This window comes from Drosophila pseudoobscura, chromosome 2 (assembly GCF_009870125.1).
Source record: "Drosophila pseudoobscura strain MV-25-SWS-2005 chromosome 2, UCI_Dpse_MV25, whole genome shotgun sequence".
Classification (NCBI taxonomy): Eukaryota; Metazoa; Arthropoda; class Insecta; order Diptera; family Drosophilidae; genus Drosophila; species Drosophila pseudoobscura.
In genome coordinates this window covers 22,878,913-22,898,859 of record NC_046679.1, presented here as the reverse complement: position 1 = coordinate 22,898,859, position 19,947 = coordinate 22,878,913, and the positions used below count along the sequence as shown (strand labels likewise).

The 19,947-nt window shown below is 45.0% G+C and overlaps 1 protein-coding gene across 2 annotated transcripts; it reads right to left on the bottom strand.

The window, feature by feature from the left end:
- Positions 1-1,406: 1,406 nt before the first annotated feature.
- On the bottom strand, positions 1,407-18,620 carry plh (pasang lhamu). Of its 2 annotated transcripts, none has more exons than XM_001359375.4 (4): positions 18,478-18,620; positions 3,955-4,154; positions 3,678-3,885; positions 1,407-1,835 (listed from the first exon to the last, which is right to left on the bottom strand). In XM_001359375.4, the coding sequence occupies exons 2-4, from the start codon at positions 4,104-4,106 to the stop codon at positions 1,614-1,616; spliced, it is 582 nt and encodes a 193-aa protein (XP_001359412.2). In that variant the 5' UTR covers positions 4,107-4,154; positions 18,478-18,620; the 3' UTR covers positions 1,407-1,613. The 2 variants fall into 2 exon arrangements, with proteins under 2 accessions (XP_001359412.2, XP_015037875.2); XM_015182389.2 differs by having other exon boundaries at positions 18,395-18,598.
- Positions 18,621-19,947: the final 1,327 nt, after the last annotated feature.

Sequence of the window (19,947 nt, the reverse complement as noted above, 5' to 3'; positions counted from 1 at the left end):
CGGCCACGCTTTATTATCTCCCCCTTTTTGTTTTCCGTCGTCTGTCGACGGCGCCGTCGACTGCATTTCATTGAGCGTAATTCCGTTGCTAATGATTTTTGGCACACGTAGCGCTACTTTCGAAATTAATGCGCTATAAAGCAGCTATAACGATGGCGCGCCGATGCCGAGCCGGCAGGGCGCAGGCAGCTCCAGAAGGCAGATCCGAGTGTAAGACACTGAGAAATGGGCGCTGGGCGGATAGGAAATTGGCCTGCCAGCCGAGGGCTGTGCTAAAATTTAATGAAACTTTTGTTCCAATTGTTTTTTCACAGCTTGACGATGTACTGCAGAGAGAGAGAGAGAGGGGGGGTGGGTGCCCACCGACCAGGAAGTGCGCCACGTTTTCCTTCCCTGATAACAGAACCCACATGCGTTAGGGTTTTGGCTGGGTTTACGTTGAGGTTTGCATTCTGCGTTTACTTTTGCGGTTTCGTTTTTCTCTCAGCATAAATTTCCATATTAATTTGGCTGATTATGGCCTCGTCATCAGCAGCGCCACCACTCTGTTCTGTTCTGTTCAGCCGCATTTTTATCCAAATCCAAATGCAGACCAGAGACCAGAGACCAGACCGTTGCCAGATGATGTTTCTGTTTCAGAATAATCTAAATCGGCATTATTTATGCATTCAGCTCTCGCATTCAGCACGACCACTTAGGTACTCGTAGTCGTTCCACGTCCCTCGTCCCTGCCCCCTGGCCCCACGCCCCTGGCCACAGGCCACAGTTTCACATCAACGAACCCACAAATCCACACAGATATACATACAATACATATATATATTTACTATGTGTATAATATGCATAGATGTTACGTATGCATTTTAATGGAAGCCAGATCCCCGTCAAAAAAAGCGAACAACAAATAAATATTAATTTTGATAAATGCTGATGCGGGTCAATAGTAGGCAAATTTATGCAACCAGTCGTTTCACTCTGAATTAAGTATATATATATATTAGTTATGTATTTATTTTAGTATAAATATCCCACTGCAACAGCTTCGATTTGCTTTCTTTCGTAGTGATTGCTGTATTCAAAAGAATTCATTTAGGTTGCCATCTGTTATGTACATTTGTACATATTTTATGAACTACGGAGTCTACTTATAGGAGGATACGCCATGGCCATTGAGAGTTATCCGCCCATCGTTATTTTCATTGCCCCTGAGACCACATGTAGAACCGCAGTATGTTTCTAACACAGAACACAGGCCATCGTTAATTATCAACTTTAATGCGAGTTGGTAAATAAAATAAACTACAAAAAATAAAACAGAAACTGCAATCAGCGCCGCGTTGGAACAATTCAATTTGACGTAGAAAAAACCTCGAACTTATCACAACTCATTTATCAGGCGCAGTTAATGGCTGTTTTATACACATATTTATACTTTTTTTTTTTAATGGCGCACAACAAAATAAATGTAAAAAGGAAAAAATAAGAGAAATGACATGTCATTAACTTATACTAAGGGCGTGTTATTGGTGGGCGTGGCGTGTCTGATCACATTATCGCTGGGAAAAGCTGGGAGACTTGATTGTGTGTTTTGGGTTCTACTGCGGCTGGACAGCTCACATCTCTAGGAAGTGTATGTCCACGGCATGGTGGTCCACGTCGACGGTGGGATGCAGATGCAGGAACTTGACGTAGGCCAGGAACGTGGTCCAGCACATGCTGAAGAACGAGGTGAACACGACCTGGTTCCGGGCCGGGACAAAGGCAAAGTTCACCGTCTGCACGCAGGGCCAATAAATAACGCCCACCTTATAGGCGTCCAGGAATTTATCGCTAACCTGGGGAGAAACGAGAAGAAGTAGTCCGCGGGGAGAGTGAGAGCAATGACATAATGTGTGAAGTGGTGAGGTTGGGGCTGGGGCTGGTTGGCTGGAAAATGCCAGCGCGGAAAATTGTAATTAAGTGTCGGGCGAGCATTTCTAGGAGACCTTTAAAATTTTATTTATTGCGGCTTCCTCTCTGTGAAAATGTTTTCTGGTTTTATTCCACTTTCACGCATAGGCCAGGAGGGGGCAGGGGCCCTAGACCAGGGCGTGGCATTTTTGTTAATGCTGTTAATTAAAAGGCATTGACGGCATGGAAAATTTTCCCTTTTTGCCAACATTTTACTCTACGCCATAGCCATCGCCATCGCCACCGCCACAGGCCCGTAATTGTGTGTAAATTTGTAAATGATATGGCTAGGGGATTCTCGATTCGGGACAGGGGACACGGGGAGGAGCGGAGAGGAGTTAAAAGTCAGCATCGCTGTAGTTGTCGGGGGTCTGGTCTGCTAATTAATTATAAAACATCCAACCTTTGTGTCTGCACAATTTTCCATTCAAATGCAATATTTCGCATGGAAATCATTTATTTTAAAATTATTCGAGTATTGGTAAAGTATGGGCAAGCCAGGCCAATAAATCTGGGGTAAATGTAACCTGATTTTTAGCATTTCAAGTGATTGAATTGGCCCCTGGCTATTCTGTAGCCATGAAAGGAATCTGGTTTCGATTGGTTATCCATTCAAAAAGCAGTTGAATTTGAGCTCTTTGCAAATTGCACGCAAATAATGGATTTCAATTGTATTTCATTTAAAATTTTGCATAAATTGTCAATCATTTTGGGTAAATTAAAATTTTTGATTCAATTTAAGCTTGCATTTCAACAAATGTTTAAATATTAGATTAGACTCGGTTGGAATTTTACACTGGGACGAAAGTCTATAGTGGTCGATGTGTACGATTATTTAGTGGCATCTTCTGTGGCACTATTTCCTCTGAAGAACTTTCAGTGGAAGATCAAGCGGCCTGGACCCGCAGACATCTTCATTGGCCTCTCACATAACTCTTTCGCGGACCCGGACCAGAGCCAATCACCCCAGGAAGCCCGGGCCATAGATCTTTAGGGGCAACGCATGCAAAGCAAATGAGACAACGCACGTTTGACATAAATATATGGTAAAACATTTACATTTATCAAGATAAATGGTTTCTAATGATATAGAAGTCAGACGGACAGACAGGCGGACGGACAGACGGTTGCAAGGCGACGGCGACGGTGACTGTGATGATGGGGACTCGGACAGACTTGGGGGCAGGCGAGTGCGAGTATCTCAAAGTATGGCCGCAAAGCCAACAAATCAATGTTGACAACTCGGAACGGAGACAGAGACAGAGACAGGCCCAGACTCTGAGATGGAGATGCAGATGGAAACCGAGATGGTGGCAGACACACGCTGGAGAGACAGAGAGATAGAGAGAGAGAGAGAGAGAGAGAGCCAGCGACAGACAGCCAGACAGGTGATATTTATGCATGCTTACATTACAGCCACAGCCACAGATGCTGGGCCGCAGATACAGATACGGCGGCGACTGTCTGTATCTGTCGTGAGAAAATGGATTTCCGAAATCAAAACCCACACACCGAATTGCGGCGAGCGAGCGAGTGAACGGAGAGCGGGAAAGCAGAAACCCAATTTCAAAATAAATAATCTTGAGAACGAGTCCACAGCCTAGCGAGGCGATAACTAATTGGACGCTGGACAAAGCCGCAAAGTAATAAGCAAAGCAAAACGAATAGAATTGAAGACAGATCGCTCGATGTGGGAGGATGATCATTGCTCGTAGTCAGAGACCTACCTCCTGCCTGGCCTGGGCATATGAGTTGCCCTCCATCAGCGTCATGAAGAAGAGAAACGAGCTGATGGCCATCGGATCGTAGGCGGTCTGCTCGGTGATCGCCTTGCACAGCGATGACTTAATATCCGTGCGTGGCCACATAACCCCTGCCAATCGGATCCACACATATATTGTGGGGCCCATAAAGAAGAAGCCGAATAAGCTGAACCTGCAACAAGCAGCAAGAAAGCCAATTAGCGGTGGACTGGGACCAGGCCACCAGATACCACTGACCCACCTGACACACTTCATCCAGTCGTACGTTCGGAATGTCTTTTTCTCGATCAGCGTCTGCTCGATAAGACAGCCGCAGGGCCAAAGCGTCCCATACGATATCATGCCCCTGAGGATTTTATATTTGTTTGTCAAGTTTATTATGTGTCGAAACATTTTCACAGCTCTCCTTCGTGTATGCTAATTTGGCCAGTCCTCAACACGCTGAAAGAGAAATTGTTTTCAGATTAATGTGATGTGTGTGTGTTACAGAGTGTGACTTGTGTAATCTCTGAGCTGTATTTATTTTGGGCGAAACTCACTTTTTAGGCAGAAAACGCTGTGAAAAATACGACGGTTTAAATCAATGGGCTACCCACAAAGTATTCAATTAAATTATACATTCCTCAGACCGCCCCTTCCCGAAACTGATGACGGACCTGACACTTGCCCCAATCTGTTCAACATTCAATCCAATTGAAGTGGGACACTTTGATTGGCCGCAACACCCGCAGAAGTTACCCTCGACAAAAATTAAGCCGTTGAAGGGCTTCGCTTCCCATGTGACCCACTTGGGATTGGAGTGTCGCAGTCGCAGTTCCAGTCACAGTCTGAGTCTCAATCCCAAGTCCAAACCTCAAGCCAATTGCAAATAAATGTCAGGCACTTGCACAGCTGACACTTTTTGGCCTCTCATTAAGCGTCTAAAGTGGGGGATGGTTGGACGGATGCCCTGATGGATGTATGTATGTATGTACAATGCATAGTTGGAGGAGTGGCTGTGGCGGTGGCAGTGCCATCAGGCAACACATGTCAAGTATTTTGTGGTGCGAAGGAAGCGGGAGAAATACAAACATAAATTTAATTGCCAAGAATGTTGCTAGCCAAACAAATGTCGAAATAATGTCGGGGCCGGGCGAAAGATTTATCATATTCACTCGACTGTCATAAAAAGCAATTAGGCCTGGCCGAAAGATACTCGCACGAACGGCAGCAGCAGCAGCAGCAGTCCCGAAATGTAATAAAAAATAACAACAAATGTGTACAACGTGTGATTTGAAGTTGTTTTCTGTTCTGTTCTGTTCTGTTCTGGTTTTTCTGTGCGGCTGCCTTCGCTTAATGAGCGCCGCCAAAAGGTTGGGTTCTGGGGGAAGCGATTAAAGATCCACAACCACATCCACATCCACCCGGCAGTACGGCACGTCGGGCATGGGTTCGGGGCTGCTGTAATTAGTATGCCCGCACACTCAGACACACACACGCCAACCCCAGGCAGGTCCAACCCGACCCGTAACCGAAATAGAAACGGAAGCAAGCCGGGAGAGACCCGGTAGAGACCCGGTAGAGAGAGCCCTGCCTTCAGAAACTGCCAATTCAGGCAGTCCGTCCAGGCAGTTTACTTTGAAGGGCACACGAGCAGAGCTGCAACAAAAGGCCAGTACGATCAGAGGTCCCAGTGCCAGTCCCTCCCATGCCGGTTTCGGTTGGTGTGAAAAAAGTCTACCTCATGGCAACTGCCGACTCTGCCTCTTGCTCGTGCTCTTGATGTTGTTGCCGTTGCCGTTGCCGTCTGTTGCATATTTTCACAAGTAATTAACATGTACATGCTGTTGTCCTTGTCCCAGGCCCACGTCCACATCCACATTCACAACCAAATGCACGAACCGCTTTCCCTGCCATAGGATCTCCGAGAGGTGTATCCCTATATGGCGCAAGGTGTGTCCGTCAGCCCGACGACGATGACTGCCGCCTCTCTTCCAGCAACTGTCCAAACAGGCTGCTGCACTCCACTGCCGTTGTTTATCGGCTATGCCATAACAAAATGTTACCTTAACATTAATTTGCATTATTTTCACATTTCAATTTTAAATGAGACCGTTGTTCAGGAGGTTCTGCACAACTAACCTGCGGGTGGCGACTACCGTACTACAAGAACTTGTGGACCTGCATTGGGTATATGCTGCGAGGGATCAGATTTTGCTAAAAGATTTAGCCAGACATATCCAGGGCTTATTCCTGTGGTTTATTCTTATAAAAAATACCGCGCATTCTTGAAATTCAATCAAAAATGGCATCTATCAATGCTTTTACCCACAGAAAACTCTCTATCGTTCAGGGTTCTTCTACAGAATATTATTAAGCATAGAAAGAAGCAATTTTGTGGCATCGAACCACACCGCCAAAAACATTTCTGCCATTCCCAAAAAATATGTATAAAAGAGTTTTCATAACCAAATATTTTACATAGTTTTAGAGCGGAAAACTTATGTGGCCCCCCCCCCCTTCGTTGGTGCTGCTTTTGATGATGATGGGAAAGCTGCCCCCATTTTGCCCGTTTAGTGTACAGTTGATGATAAATTTTGCAATGTGGGCCCCGAGCAAATGTGCAATAAAATGCTCCCCATGCTCCACACTGCCACACGGCCAAACAGCCGCACCGCCACAAACATTGCAACATAAATTAAAACGCAAAATGTTTATTTGCGCTGCGGCCTGACTATGGGATGGGGATGGGGATGGAGATGGGCGCGAAGGGGAGCGGAGCGTAGAGGAGCTGCCTGGGCCGGCAGTTTCCTGCGCAACATTTGCATTTTGACGCCGTTTTACGCATGATGTGAAGAGCCCGGTCCGCCTCGGCTTATCAGCCAAACGGGATCAAAGAGCCCAAGACGAAGTCAGAGGAGGAGTTGGACTCGTAGTCGGAGGTGTAGTCCCCCATCGGAGAGGAGTCGGAGGCAGTGCCAGAGCCCGCAGCATCTTGCAACATTTTGTTTTAATTTCGCACTTTTGAAAAGTGGCAGCCACCACTCGAACGGGCTTTTGATGTTGCCCAGGCACAGTCCCCCTTCTTGCCAGAAGCGATTGGGAAGGAGACGGGACGGGGACATTGCCAGCTGTTGTCTGATCTCACCTACGGAGGGGGAACGGAACCATTCACCATCTCAGGCCCCACTGTGCGACGCTTCGTGATTTCCTTTAAAACGGGAAATAAAACATAGTCTATCCGACAAGTAGTCGGAACGGACCATGATGGATTGGCTTAATTACAAATATCTCTAATTCTCTAATATGTTGACTTTGCGGGTGTATTGGCTTCTTCATTTAGTTGGACTCTGGAAAGCATTGGTACATAGAATATATTATAATATATGAAAAATCTCGTGTCATGGTGTTTGTGTTTGAGCTCCTCACAAACGGCTCTACCGATTTTTATGAAATGTTTGTTATAGCGAACAAAACCATTGGGCCTTCAAGCGAATAAAGAAAGGAACATGCGAAATAGTAGAGAAGAAAGGATAGAAGAACCAATGCAACAAAATAACGAAAATGTGCGCGTGAGCATGTCGCAATTGCGTGAATCTCAAACACAAGAGGCACTACAAGGATAATTGGAACGGAGTCAAGCATTAAGATACGTAATTGACACTCACAGAGAAAATGGCAGACGACGCTTCGTCTCTTTATCTCGCATTCCGCTCATCCGAAATTGTTGATTTTTGCTATGGGCAAAGAATGTCCACATTGTCATTGGGTCAAATTCAAACATGAGTCAGATGGTATGACTCATCAGGAAAGTGCAGCTACCTATAATTGAGACACCGCTAGAACCATTGAATGGCTTGCTTATTGGCACGGATCCAGACTCAAACCTGTTCCTGAAGTCCATTCGCACATTCAATTCATGCTTCCCAATAACATCGTTCGGAGCAATGGAAATAGTTCACAATACTGCGGCAAATGGTTTGCCAGGTTAGCTACTAGTTATATGAATGTATATATGATAACATCTAATCTGGTTTCAATCAGTATATTCCAATGCTCTTCTCTGGTGCTATATTTCCTTTTAGTTCTCGTTTTCGTTTGAGAGAACTTGTATACTTTTATAATAAAAATGCTTGATATGTTGTTTCCATTAGGCCATCTATCCATCTATAGCTAAACCAATCAAGTGCATATGGCCTGCCGCTGATGTTGTTCATGTGAGGGTCGGTGCACGCCTCCCGTTGCTGGCCCTGTTGGGACTTCGTCCATTATCAATTCATGGTCCGTCATAATTAATAAGCCTCACCCTTGCTGGCTGGCAGGAAAGGAAACCCCGAATGAACACGCAAGACGGCAATCAGTTGACATTGTGTAAGGAGCCCAGTCCTGGCTCTGGGTGCGACCTTATCAGCCAACAGCTGCTGTTGTTCCAATATTCATTCCCTGTCTGGGTCTGGATCTGGGTTGGCTCTGGCTTTGGCTTTGGCGCTGTTTACTTAAGCGCTCCAGGGCCAATTACAGCTTCCTGTTGTGCAAATTTCTTGCGCTCCCTTTTTATATTCCCTTTTTTTTTGCTGGAGGCATGGCATATCCACATATCTCCCACAAACTCGTCTACAGCGCGACCCTTTCCCTGCCTCGAAATGAAAATATCACACGCGCTCAATTTCAAGTGTCGAAATGTCTGACAGCTGAAATAATAGAACGGAGACGGATGCTTCTCCATATAGTACTATGTGTATTGTCCCCGGGGCACAGCGGTAACTACATTTTGCTTTTGAAACATAAATATCGCTGGCAAACAATTTGTGAAATGATTTTCGCATTAAAAATGCTGGGTTCAAATCGGAAATAAAAAAATAAATATCTGCCAGCACACATGTTGTTGGACAAAGAGGAAAAACAATTGAAATTGCAGGCAATTTACTTGATTTTTTTTTATTTTCCATTTGCCATTTTTTAATATTTTAGAAGTGGACGAGGGTGAGGAGGTCAGGGCCCGACAGAGCGTGCCCAAGAACAAGGGAATCCAATTTCGTTAGAATTTGATTGTCAACCAAAATAACGAGGAAGCACATAAAAGAGACAGGACCCAGAAACAGAACCAGTCCCAGAAAGCAGACAGACAGTGCCAGGACGGGGACTGGCAAGGGACAGGCAAGAGACAGGAAGAAACTCAGGCAGAAAGTCAGGACGGATAGACAGACAGATAGACGAACAGACGGACAGGGTGGTCGACAGATTGCCAAGGGCAGGAACACCACCATTCTATCCATTGAAATTATAAACAAAGAAATCGCAGGGAATCGCTAGAAATCGGTCGAGTTGCCGAGGCATATCGTAAATACTTGTACCACGCACAAGTGTCAAATGCAGCTGACGCGGCGGTTCGGGTCGGGTCGGTTCGGTTCGGCTCGGCTCGACTCGCAGATATTAGTCTGGCATCAAGCGCGTATGACACTTTAGTTAGTTAGTTTCCACCTCTAACCGTCACTCTCCCCCTACCCCTCCCCCTTCCCCGCAGCGGATGCGACAGTTTGCTCTGACAGAAACGCCAAATTGACGTTTGGTGTCCGCTGTTGTCCCCAAGAGAGAGCCTGTCAGCGCGATGGGAGAGTGGAGAGGGAGACAAGTAGAGTGGAGAACAGTGTCATCTATAACTATCAGGCATTGAGTCTGCGAATGAGGTGAAATATGAGGTTTTTTCCCTGTGAGATCTTCAAAGTAAAATATTTATGCTGGAGCATACTTTTTTCCAAATTTGATCCAAATTCCACATAGTTCTGAATCGCACTATGCTAGAAGTGTCCCTGCAATGGCACTTAAGTTGCTTTCAACTACGCCAAACCCTTGTCAGGGTTCATAGGGCTCACCGCTCAGCTCTCCTTTGAGGACTCTCCAATGCGCAATCAGTGCAACTGACACAACATTTGTATCTGTCTGTATCTGCTTTCCCGACTATTCAGGTTCAGGGTACACTATCAATCCTTGATAATGCCCCGAACTCTGCACCCCATCCTCCTGTATCTCTCTGCCAACACACGCTCCATCCGGCACGACCGCGACTCTGACTAGAGGGGTGCGCCTACATTAGGTGGAAGCCCCGTGGGGTTACATTGAACCCAGTAAAAAGCTGGGCCCAAATTTAGCGACCGGTTCAGTGCACCGCACTGCCAGGTTCAATATTTATGTGTGTGTCTGTCTGTTGGTATTTTGTCTAGAAAATAAATAAAAATAAATAAATGCCGACACAACTGTCAATTATGGTGGTAGTGTGCCGTGCAACAACCACACAAGATAGATGTATCTGCGAGTACGAGTATGTAGATACGATATTTTTTGTACAAACAGCGGCAGTTCAATTTGTTGTTGATTCGGAAGGGGATTGACTGTTTGCCTGTTTGGATTGATGGCTACGTAGGACGCTGCGGAGGCCCAGACCCGCAGTGGCAAGCAGATCCCGAGTCAGATCTAGAGACAGACACTGGGTTCAACTTGTATTCGTACGCCAGGCGGAAATATTTTATGTATACGGGGATTTTCTAAGACATATTTTATAAAGAGAAACTAGAAAGAAACCAAAAACACTTGCAAATTGAAATGATCAGAACACTTTAGAAGTACAACGTACATATGTATGCTTCTGATGGGGTGTATGAGTACGTGTGGGACGCAGTGTATTAACGATAATATGCGAATGCAACGTCAAAGTCATTTGTCACGCGCCGGGAACGCCAACGAACCACGACCGCGACCACGATCGAACAATGAACCAGGCGGGCAAACATACCGCCTACCGCCTACCCCTACCCCTGCCCCTATCCCTACCCCACCCATACCCGATGCAGCGCAGCACTGCCATCGAACCTGAAATGAACAAAAATATAAATTGAGTACACACACAGCACACACAAACACTCGCATACACGCACACTAAATCAACAATTACAAGATAAGCAAACGACCAACATTGAACCCCAGCCCCTCCCCCCCCCCCACACCCACCCCCAGGCAGCAACAGCAACTGCAACCCAATCAAACACATCTGTGCATACATTCTGCATTTCAAATGTCAGCCTCAAACGAACGAACTTCCGCAATTATTTAAATGCAACCTTTCTATGTCCGCCTCGTCCCCTGCCCTCGCCCCTTCCTCGAACAACTAACTAACACGAGGTACGAAATTAGTTGTCAGTAGCCGCAGAGGACTGGCAGCAGGAGATAGGAGGAAGGAAAAAGGGTGCAAGCCCACGGCAAACAGGGCACCAGGCCAGTCCCAAACCCAGTCCCAGACCCAGTCCCAGTCCCAGAACCAGTCCCCGTTCCGACTCTCGAGGAACCCTTCCGAAAACTTCAGCCAGTTTTTGTAATTTCATGCACTTAAACTCGCATTATGTCCCTCTCCTGTCTTCCCCTCGCTTCCACGCTCTTTGGTGGTTATATTTTTTTTGCTTTTTGTTAATTCGGTTGTTTGTCTGATTTTCATTTTCCTTTTATTCCATTTGGGGTTATTGTTTTTTCGGAACGTCATCGTTTCCTTGTTTCGTTTTGATCTCTCGCCTGGAAACCTTAGGCGCTCTTCGAGTCTACTATGTATTTCTTTTTTTCCACTATGCAATTTGAGGTGTAGTCATTATCGTTGGAGCGATGGGCAGGCAGCGACAGCGCAGGGACAGGGGGAATGGTATGGGGCCATGGCTTACTCGCTGACTGCGTGCCATGTCCGTAATTACATTGATGGCTTGCAGAGTTTTTGGACTTTGTCTGGTTCCCGAGACCGGGACGGGGACGGGGTCTTACCTTGCGTGCCATGTGCCCCGTGTCCGTGTCCATGTTCATGTGTGTGTGTGTGTGTGTCAAATTATATGTATGGCCAGTCGGTGCATTTATGAACCCAGTTACACCCTGCACTGCTCCCTGCTCCCTGCTTCCGTTCTTTAGTCGAGGCTCACTTATTATTATTAACTGCTTATCAATCAGGCGGGAGCTTATGAGTTTTCGGGATGCGCTCCTAATGAGTGGAAAGGAGGGGACCCTGGGGGAGGGACTGCGTGGATGGGCGAGCCTTGCTTACTGCAGAGGAAGTCTAATGGTAATGAGCCTTTACTTATGGAGAATGATGATTGAACGCCATTAGGGAAGGCCCTCATAAGAGGGTATGGACATCCTACACAGCTGTGTCTTTGGTTAATTAAAAACTTTTGTACCCTCTATATGGTACTTTATTCTCTGGGTTTCTTCATCTGCATCTCGAGTGCTGTCTTATATATTCTAATACGAAGGCACCGCCGAAAAATGCTTGGCTCGAGGTGACCCATTTCGGTGGCTATGCCTCATGGCACTCGGATGCGCGTACTCGTACAGTGCCTGCCATTTACCATCTACCATCTAGCATCTACCATTTGGCATTCAGCATTCAGGCAGCTTAACCCCATTTCGCAGGCATTTCGAGCGGGCGCACAGAGCGCACAGCGAAGGAAAAGGCAACTGCTTAAGAATTACATTAAACCCCGAGTGGCAGGCCAAAATGCAAACGCAAAATCAAAGGAAAGAGAATTAACATGAAGTGAATTTCGAAAGGGGGAAAAGACAGTCCAACCGACTGACTGTCTGACTGACTGACTGCCTGAATGCCCGACTCTCTGACTTTGGCTGACGGAAAAGACTGAATTTTTGGCAAAGCATTCGAGCAATAGTCGGGCACGAGCAGGCACGTGCTTATAGCGCAGAAATTTGGAAACTTTTGTATTTCCTCAGAGACCCAAAGAGACAGCCAGACGACATGGACGTGACGGACCAAGACCGACAGCGACCAAGCGGACAGGCGGACAAGCGGACAGTACAGACGGATACAACGGACAGTCGACGTAATCATGAGGCAATTTCTTCTTGGTTCGGCTGGCAACTGCAATTTGTAGTCAGCATTTTCTTGGCCCGCTTTTCGACAGAACCAGAACCCATCCAAGCTCCGTTTTACTCCCAGCTTTATTATAATATTGGGAACAGCTGATTTAAAGCGTTTTCTTCGCTGTGGCTGTGACTGTGACCCACTCGAGAAACTAATGCTACGTATCTTTTTTGCCTGGAGAGGGGACTTTTCTTCTTGCCAATAAATCATGTCGCACATTGGTCCTCTGTTCTGTGCTGTTCTGTTCCGAACCATTTGTTTGGCATACGCAATTTAAATAAAAAATTAGCGCATATTTTGCATTTTCTTTCCTCGCCAATGCAGATATATCGTCTAAAGTATATACATATTATATATGTGTGTGTATATAGGCAGCCCCCTATACGATGTGTAGATTTCACTCAATTTATTACTTGGCATATTTTTTGCTGCTTTGTTTCTGCTTTGAGCTGTACAAGCGGGTCGATTAATATAAATCAACGCCTTGACGGTGTCATCCAGGCCGAAAGTCGGATGGAGAAAGGCAGGGAAGTGGGACGGAGAGCGGGAGTGGATGTGGGTGCCGTGCTGTGCCCTGCTCTGCTCTGCCCTTTCCTGCTGACTGGCTCGACTTTTCCTTTGTGGCTTTAATGAAAGTAATTTATTAAGTAATTTCTAAGCTTGCCGTCGAGACGCTTGTTGTTGAGAGTTTAATTAATTGGTTTTCATATTAAACGATCCACCCCACCCATCCCCATCCCCATCGCCATGAATTATGTATGAGCAGGTAAATACCAATCGATATTGAGATTTGTATTGTGATTGAGAGTGTGTATGGTACTGGGCGGAAAAACACAATTATTCGAACAGCATTTCTGCCCTTGACAGGGGATGGCAAACCCGATCCCAAACGGAAGCAGTAATCGTCCGCGAAATGGATCTGATGGATTCATAAACATTCCGCTATAATTAATGCCCTGCATTATAAGAGTTGCAACTTATTTGTAATGCAGATGAGTAGTTCTGTCAACGTACGTTGTACATTCATTCTGAATGGGGGAACTTCTGAATGGGTGAGCTTATTCGCAGGAAAGAACCATCTCCGAATGTAGGGGCCTCAGATCTTTTCAATAAAATAAAGGGTGTATAGTACGGAGCAAAAGTATACGCAATATTGTAAATGAAGAAACATTTCTACGAGTATGTAATCAAGGGAAAAGATAAGCAACGATAACTTGAACTGAGACCCTACAATTGGGGTCAATATATCAGCCATAGATATATGTACTATAGAAAAATCGACAACTGTCTCAGATAAATAACGCACTTAATCGATTATTAAATAAGATTTTCAATTAGGAAAGACTATCGTTCATCCGACAGCATTTTCAACGGAATAAAGTGTAAGATGAGTTCCATAATTAGCGATAATTAAAAAGTGCCGTAACTTTACCCTTCAAGCCACCTCCAGACTGGCTTCAAAGTATTTGGACAGCTTTGAAGGGAATGTAATGGCGTGTTGTCGCCGTAGTCGTTGCGACAATCTTGCTGGGGCCTGTCTATGTCTATGTGTATGGCTGGCAGTGAGGGGGTGGCAGATGGCCCATTTGTGTGCGAGATACATTTGTATCTTTCTGCTGGAACTGCAACTACTGCCGTACCACGGCGGATGTGCGAGCACGAAACGTGCTTCCGAATGGCCCCACAGACCCTCAGACAACCCGCCAGACAATGAAAACTAAAGCCAAGAAACTTTGTTCGTCCACGAAGCAAAACTGAAGAGAGAAGAAACTAAAAAAGAAAAGAAACGAAACGCAAATGCAACTGCAACCGAAAATAAATAAAAATGTTTTAAAGAAAACTGTCAAGATTTGCATTTATCGTCTTTGGCGTCGTGGGCTAAGAAAATGCACATGCGATAAAAGTTGTATGTGGCTGTCGCTGTCTGGCCGTCTGGTTTCTGGTATCTTATGGATACGGGTATCTGTACTCGTACTTGGCCATAGATACAGATACGTATACGACTAGCATTGCGCTTAGCTGGCATTTGCTTAATTTGCATATCGCATGGAACCGACCGGCAAGACGGACGGACGGACGAATGGACGGGCGGACAACTGGCATATCAGCAGAAAAAATATTTGAGAATTTGCACTTTAATTGCACTTAAATCAGCATCCACTTGGACAACATTAATTGACTCCCCGCAGATGCAGACGCAGATAGAGATACAGATACAGATACAAATACACATTCGTAGTCGTATTCGTATTTGGATGGAGAGTGATTGGATTTGGTATGTCATGGGGTTCCAATCCTGGTCACGCATTTGTTTCCCATTAATTTAATTAGTTGCCATTTTGCGGTTTGGCAATCCATTGCGTATTTCTACGGGCATTGCCATGGCCTATATGTTTACCCAACCTCTTATGTAGGATATACATATCAGCCAGATTAAATAGAATTGTTTTATTTAACCTCTTTGCGTACCATCCCATAGCTGCTGTTGAAATACTCGTTTACTCGTTCACTCGTTCACGTATAAATGCGGGTTTTAATTTTGTGTGTGTGCTTTGGGGTTTTTGTGTCGGCTTTGTGGAAATATTTCCATATGCTAAATAAATTAAAATTTTCATTTCCATTTTATTCTGCAGACACTCGTACTTTGTGTGTGCGTCGGCTTGGCCATGATAAATACATTTGAATTTGTTGCCAAATACAATAAACAATGTTAAATCAAAAATACATTTAAAGCTGCAGCGCTTTTCCAATCGAATTCGGGCGGAAAGGAAAGGAAAAGAGACTAAATCATGAATCATTGGAGAAGATTCCATAGGGAAATTGATAAAGTTTTCTAAACATTTACTAATTGACTACCAACACTCTCCCGCCTAGCTCCTTGTATCCCTTCCTCTTTCTGCAATTTCCACTCCCCAGAGCTTTGGGGAAAAGCCCTCATGGTGAGCAGTATTTATGTATAGACTGATAACTTTCAAATGCTAAATTATTCAGAAGAGCACCCGCAGAAACAGTCGAATGCCATTCCACAGTTCAATCGTAAATTTACAGAACACACACTCGCACTCACACTCACACTTTGAACCCCTTTTCATTCCATCCCATAACTCCAAAAACCATCCCCGAGCCAACACCTCTTCAACATCCAACAATTTATTCGGTTTACAATTCAATTTAAATGTAATTTCCCTTTTTGCTAAATTGCAAAATGCCAACACATTCAAACGGAGCAACAGAGATGGCACGAGTGCGTTAGAAAGAGAGGGCCACTGACTGAGTGAATGAGATAGCTTTAGTCAGTCAACTGTCGCATTCCTAAACGAAATGCCACGCCCACACACAGGCACAGACACAGACACACGCACACGCGGAAAGTGGGAGGCTGTGAAACACATGTAAATGATAGTGCCCGTCATAATATTTCATTTGGCACGGTAGAAAATCGTTTTACACTTTTGGCATAAATTGACGAAATAAATCATGTTTGCGACACGTGATTGGCGACCCCCAGACAGGGGTGAGGGGAGCGGTTGATAGGTAGCAACGGGTTAAGGGGCAGCCGGAAAAGTGAGCACGAGGAATTACATTCAACGAATGCCGTTTCGCATGACATACGCAACTTTTCGCCTTGTTCGATATACTCTTCGAAAAGAAAGGGTTCATTTGGACTCTATAACGGATTGCCAATGAAGAAGATTGAGAGGATCTAAATGAATTATTACAGAACTCGCGTTTATTTAGGTTCCTCCAAATAATACCAACGGTTCAAGTGGCATCTCTTTCGGCATATGTAAATGTTTTCCCCAAATCCAATTTGTTATTTTGAAGCGGAAATCCTACTCTTAAGTGCATTCCACATTCGTTCTGTGTCCATAAACCGAACTTATTTGTTCGCTTTCAATGCAATTTCGTTTGGCTTTCAATGCGATTTCATTTGGCCATGCAACGTGGCGTATGCGCAATTCCTCCCCTCTCGCACTGGCACTGGCACTGGCACTCGCACACAGGCGGTTTGTGCTCAAAATACTTAAATGAACTGTGTGGTGTGGTGTGGTATGTTTGTTTGTTGCGCAAAGAAAGCAACAAATTGTTGTAATATTTATAATTTAATTATGGCGGAATACGTTTGACATTTGCGCGCTGTCTTGGGCTGCCTGAAATCTGAAAACGGACATCTGGCCGGCTGGCCGGTGTCGGGGATTTGTTGGCCATTTAAGTGTATGGCCAATAAGACTGACGAAAAAGGCCACGACGACGTTGACTGATTGAATTGCGGTCTGCGTCAATGGGTTTTTTGCTGTCTGTCCGATATATTGTGATATGCGACTGCCGGTTTTTAATTTGCCACATCACAAAATCACAAAATCAGAAAATTGCATTTCAATTGTGATTCGGGTTTGATGAATAGCCAGAAATGAGTGTCGACTCCACTCGAATTCAATTGATACCGAATGCGTTGCGTTCTTTGTCCTGATCGAGCGGGCGGGGGGGGCTGACAATATTAGCCAGCGACTCGATTGAATTTCAAATGACTCAAAGGGGTATTAAATGCGCATTAGGTGCCTGCTTGGGGCACACTCACTTATCGATGTTCGACTAACCACATTAGACTAATGATTTCGTCAAGATTTCCCCTGTCCCAACACCCAGTCCCATCCCCAAGACCCCGACTCAGAGTCGAAGTCCCCTTATCATCATCATCATTGTCAGCACTTAAATGCAGGCTTCATTTGCTTAATTGCATGGCAAATGTTGCCATGATTAATGTGGCAGAGAATGGGATTGCGTTTGGAAATGGAAAGAGGAATGGGTGTCATTGGGACCTAATCACAAACATTGAAAAGACTGCCAAGGAAAAGCATAAAAGCAAGAAGAAGGTTGTGGCAGAGTGTCTCGACTAAAAGGCTCCCAGGTGCTTTTAGCACCATTGGGAAAGTGTCTTACTTTCAATTGCGATAACAAGAGAATCAATTGAAAGGAACAAGAGTATTTGCATTAACTCTATCCTTTTTCATCTCTAATTACAGCTCTAAGTTTCGAGGAGCAATGCCTTAGTCAGGTATTCTTCGTGCATATTCCAAATTTTTTTCCACTACAACCTGTTTCTTGTTCTGCTTTGTTTTGACTTGGATTGAATGAAAAACAAGCCGCGGAGAGTTTCAGAAATGAGACCACACTTACACTTTCGATTCAAGAGATCTGGATGCCGCAAGTACTTGTATTCCGTACATCATAGATACTCATTACAGCCCATTTCCCATTCCCGGCCAGAGATTAGCGGAAGCAAGAACCTGAACATTCAATGATTCAATGGGGGGCAGCCCATAAGAGCAATGTGGAGCAAGGCTATTCTCCTCGCTGCTCTCTTGGTCGACCCACTTGCTAAGAGAATGACAAACCATAGGCACACACATGAACAAGCCACGCCATCGTCACTCCTCGCCTTCGGGGCTCATATCATGCCATTACGTATACGCCACCTTGCCCCCTGAGTGCTGACGCTATAGCTTTGGCGGGGCGGCCCAACGATTGTCGTCGCTATCAGGGCGCCTATTTATAGACGCGTTAAACGAGCAAATTACTTCCGACCAAACGCACATTTGAACTTTGTAAATGCACGGACACGGTTATAAATAATCGGCTGGCAATTAGCAATTTGCAATTGCAATTCACGTTTTCAGGGTCCCGTTCCCCATCCCGCTCACCATCCCGCTCCTACTCCCGTTCCCGTCCCGCACGATGAGAAATTGGAAATGCGCGAAAAATAATTAACATTTCTCAAACGAAACGAACAAACCTCTCGTTATGCAAGCCTTGAAAACGGTTCCGTTCCGTTTCGTTCGTATCGCTCGTTTTTGTCATTTTCAGTTTATAAATTACCCAATAATTTCGCGCACAAATTCCTCTCCTCGATTCCTGGGCAATAATTTGTATGAGAAAAGTTCGGGCCAGCGGTTTGGATCGCGACGCGTTGAGGTCCGACAGGGAATAAAAACTAATTGCAATGATTGCAAATTGCCAGATTTTCAATGTCAATGGCAGCCAAAAACGTTCCCCGAGAGCCAGAGCCAGAGCCAGTAGCCATCATCGTCATTAGTGAGAGAGAGCCTTAGTCACTATGTGAATCTGTAACTGCATTTGTATCTGCATCTGCATCTACATCTGCATCTGTGTCGCCTGGTCTCTGGTTGAGTGTACGAGTATCTCTGCGGTTGCCAATCAATAATATGCCTTGTGAATGCCTCTCTGCGGTAATTGTGTTCTTCTTTGTGTCTTTCTCTTTTTCCTTATTTTTTCTTTCTGTTTTTGTGCAATTTTCATTCATTGCATTTGGCAAGCAACTGCCAATAAGTTGGCTTCGCCCATATAGCCTTAGTTGTGGCCACTGCTGCAGGCATTGGCGATAGCTTATGGCTGCGGCAGCATCTATACAGCATTTAATTGCACGTTTTGGCCAGCAACAACAGCCATGACAGCAGCAACAACAGAAACAGCACAAACAGCGGCAACAACCACAATGACAATGCCAGACACAAAATAACCAAAAGGCAAGTTTTTGCGGTTTCGGCCAGGTCGCTTTTCAGCTGCTGGCTTACTGCCGATGCCAATGCCGCTGTTGCCGCCGCTGGTTACTGCCGGTTTTGTCTCCTCTTCAGCGCCTGGCCATGTCGGGGCCATAGAAAATGTCTATATTATACAAAATATTCGCCCGTCATTAAAGCTCTGCCACAGCAGAGGGAGTACAGCAAAGTGGTGGAGAGGAAGACTTGAAGGAGACTGGGGGCCATAATGAGTTTGCGGTTAGACTGAATCTGCCCACAGACTATGATATATAAGTACCCATATTTATATTTGTTCTCCCTGCAATTTGTATCCATACAATGTTATGTGCTTTCCACTCTGTAAGTACTTTATTTTAGCGACTATACATAATCATCATTAACCTTACCCATACCCATACAAACTCGTAGCAGCAGTCGCAGAAGGTCTGCTAAAACAACATCATCAATATAATAAGGGAGAACGAGAACTCGGTGGGAGATGAAGACTTACAAGAGCGAGTACTCAAATGAGTTTTATTTTTACTTGGCATTGATCGATTAAAGCCACTAAGTACCCAGCTTTTTTAAGCTTTACCATTTAAACCTAAGAGAATTAGATCATTAGGTACTCTATCGTCAAATCCATTAAATTGTAGACGGTACTGGCAACAATCTATGGTTTTGGCGAGGAAAACGGGATTCGATTGACAATTCTTATAAATAAATAGGTATTTATATAATATAATTTTTATTTCTACGTTTCTTACGTTACTCCCCCATACTTATGGCTGTCATTCCTTGTGCTTTT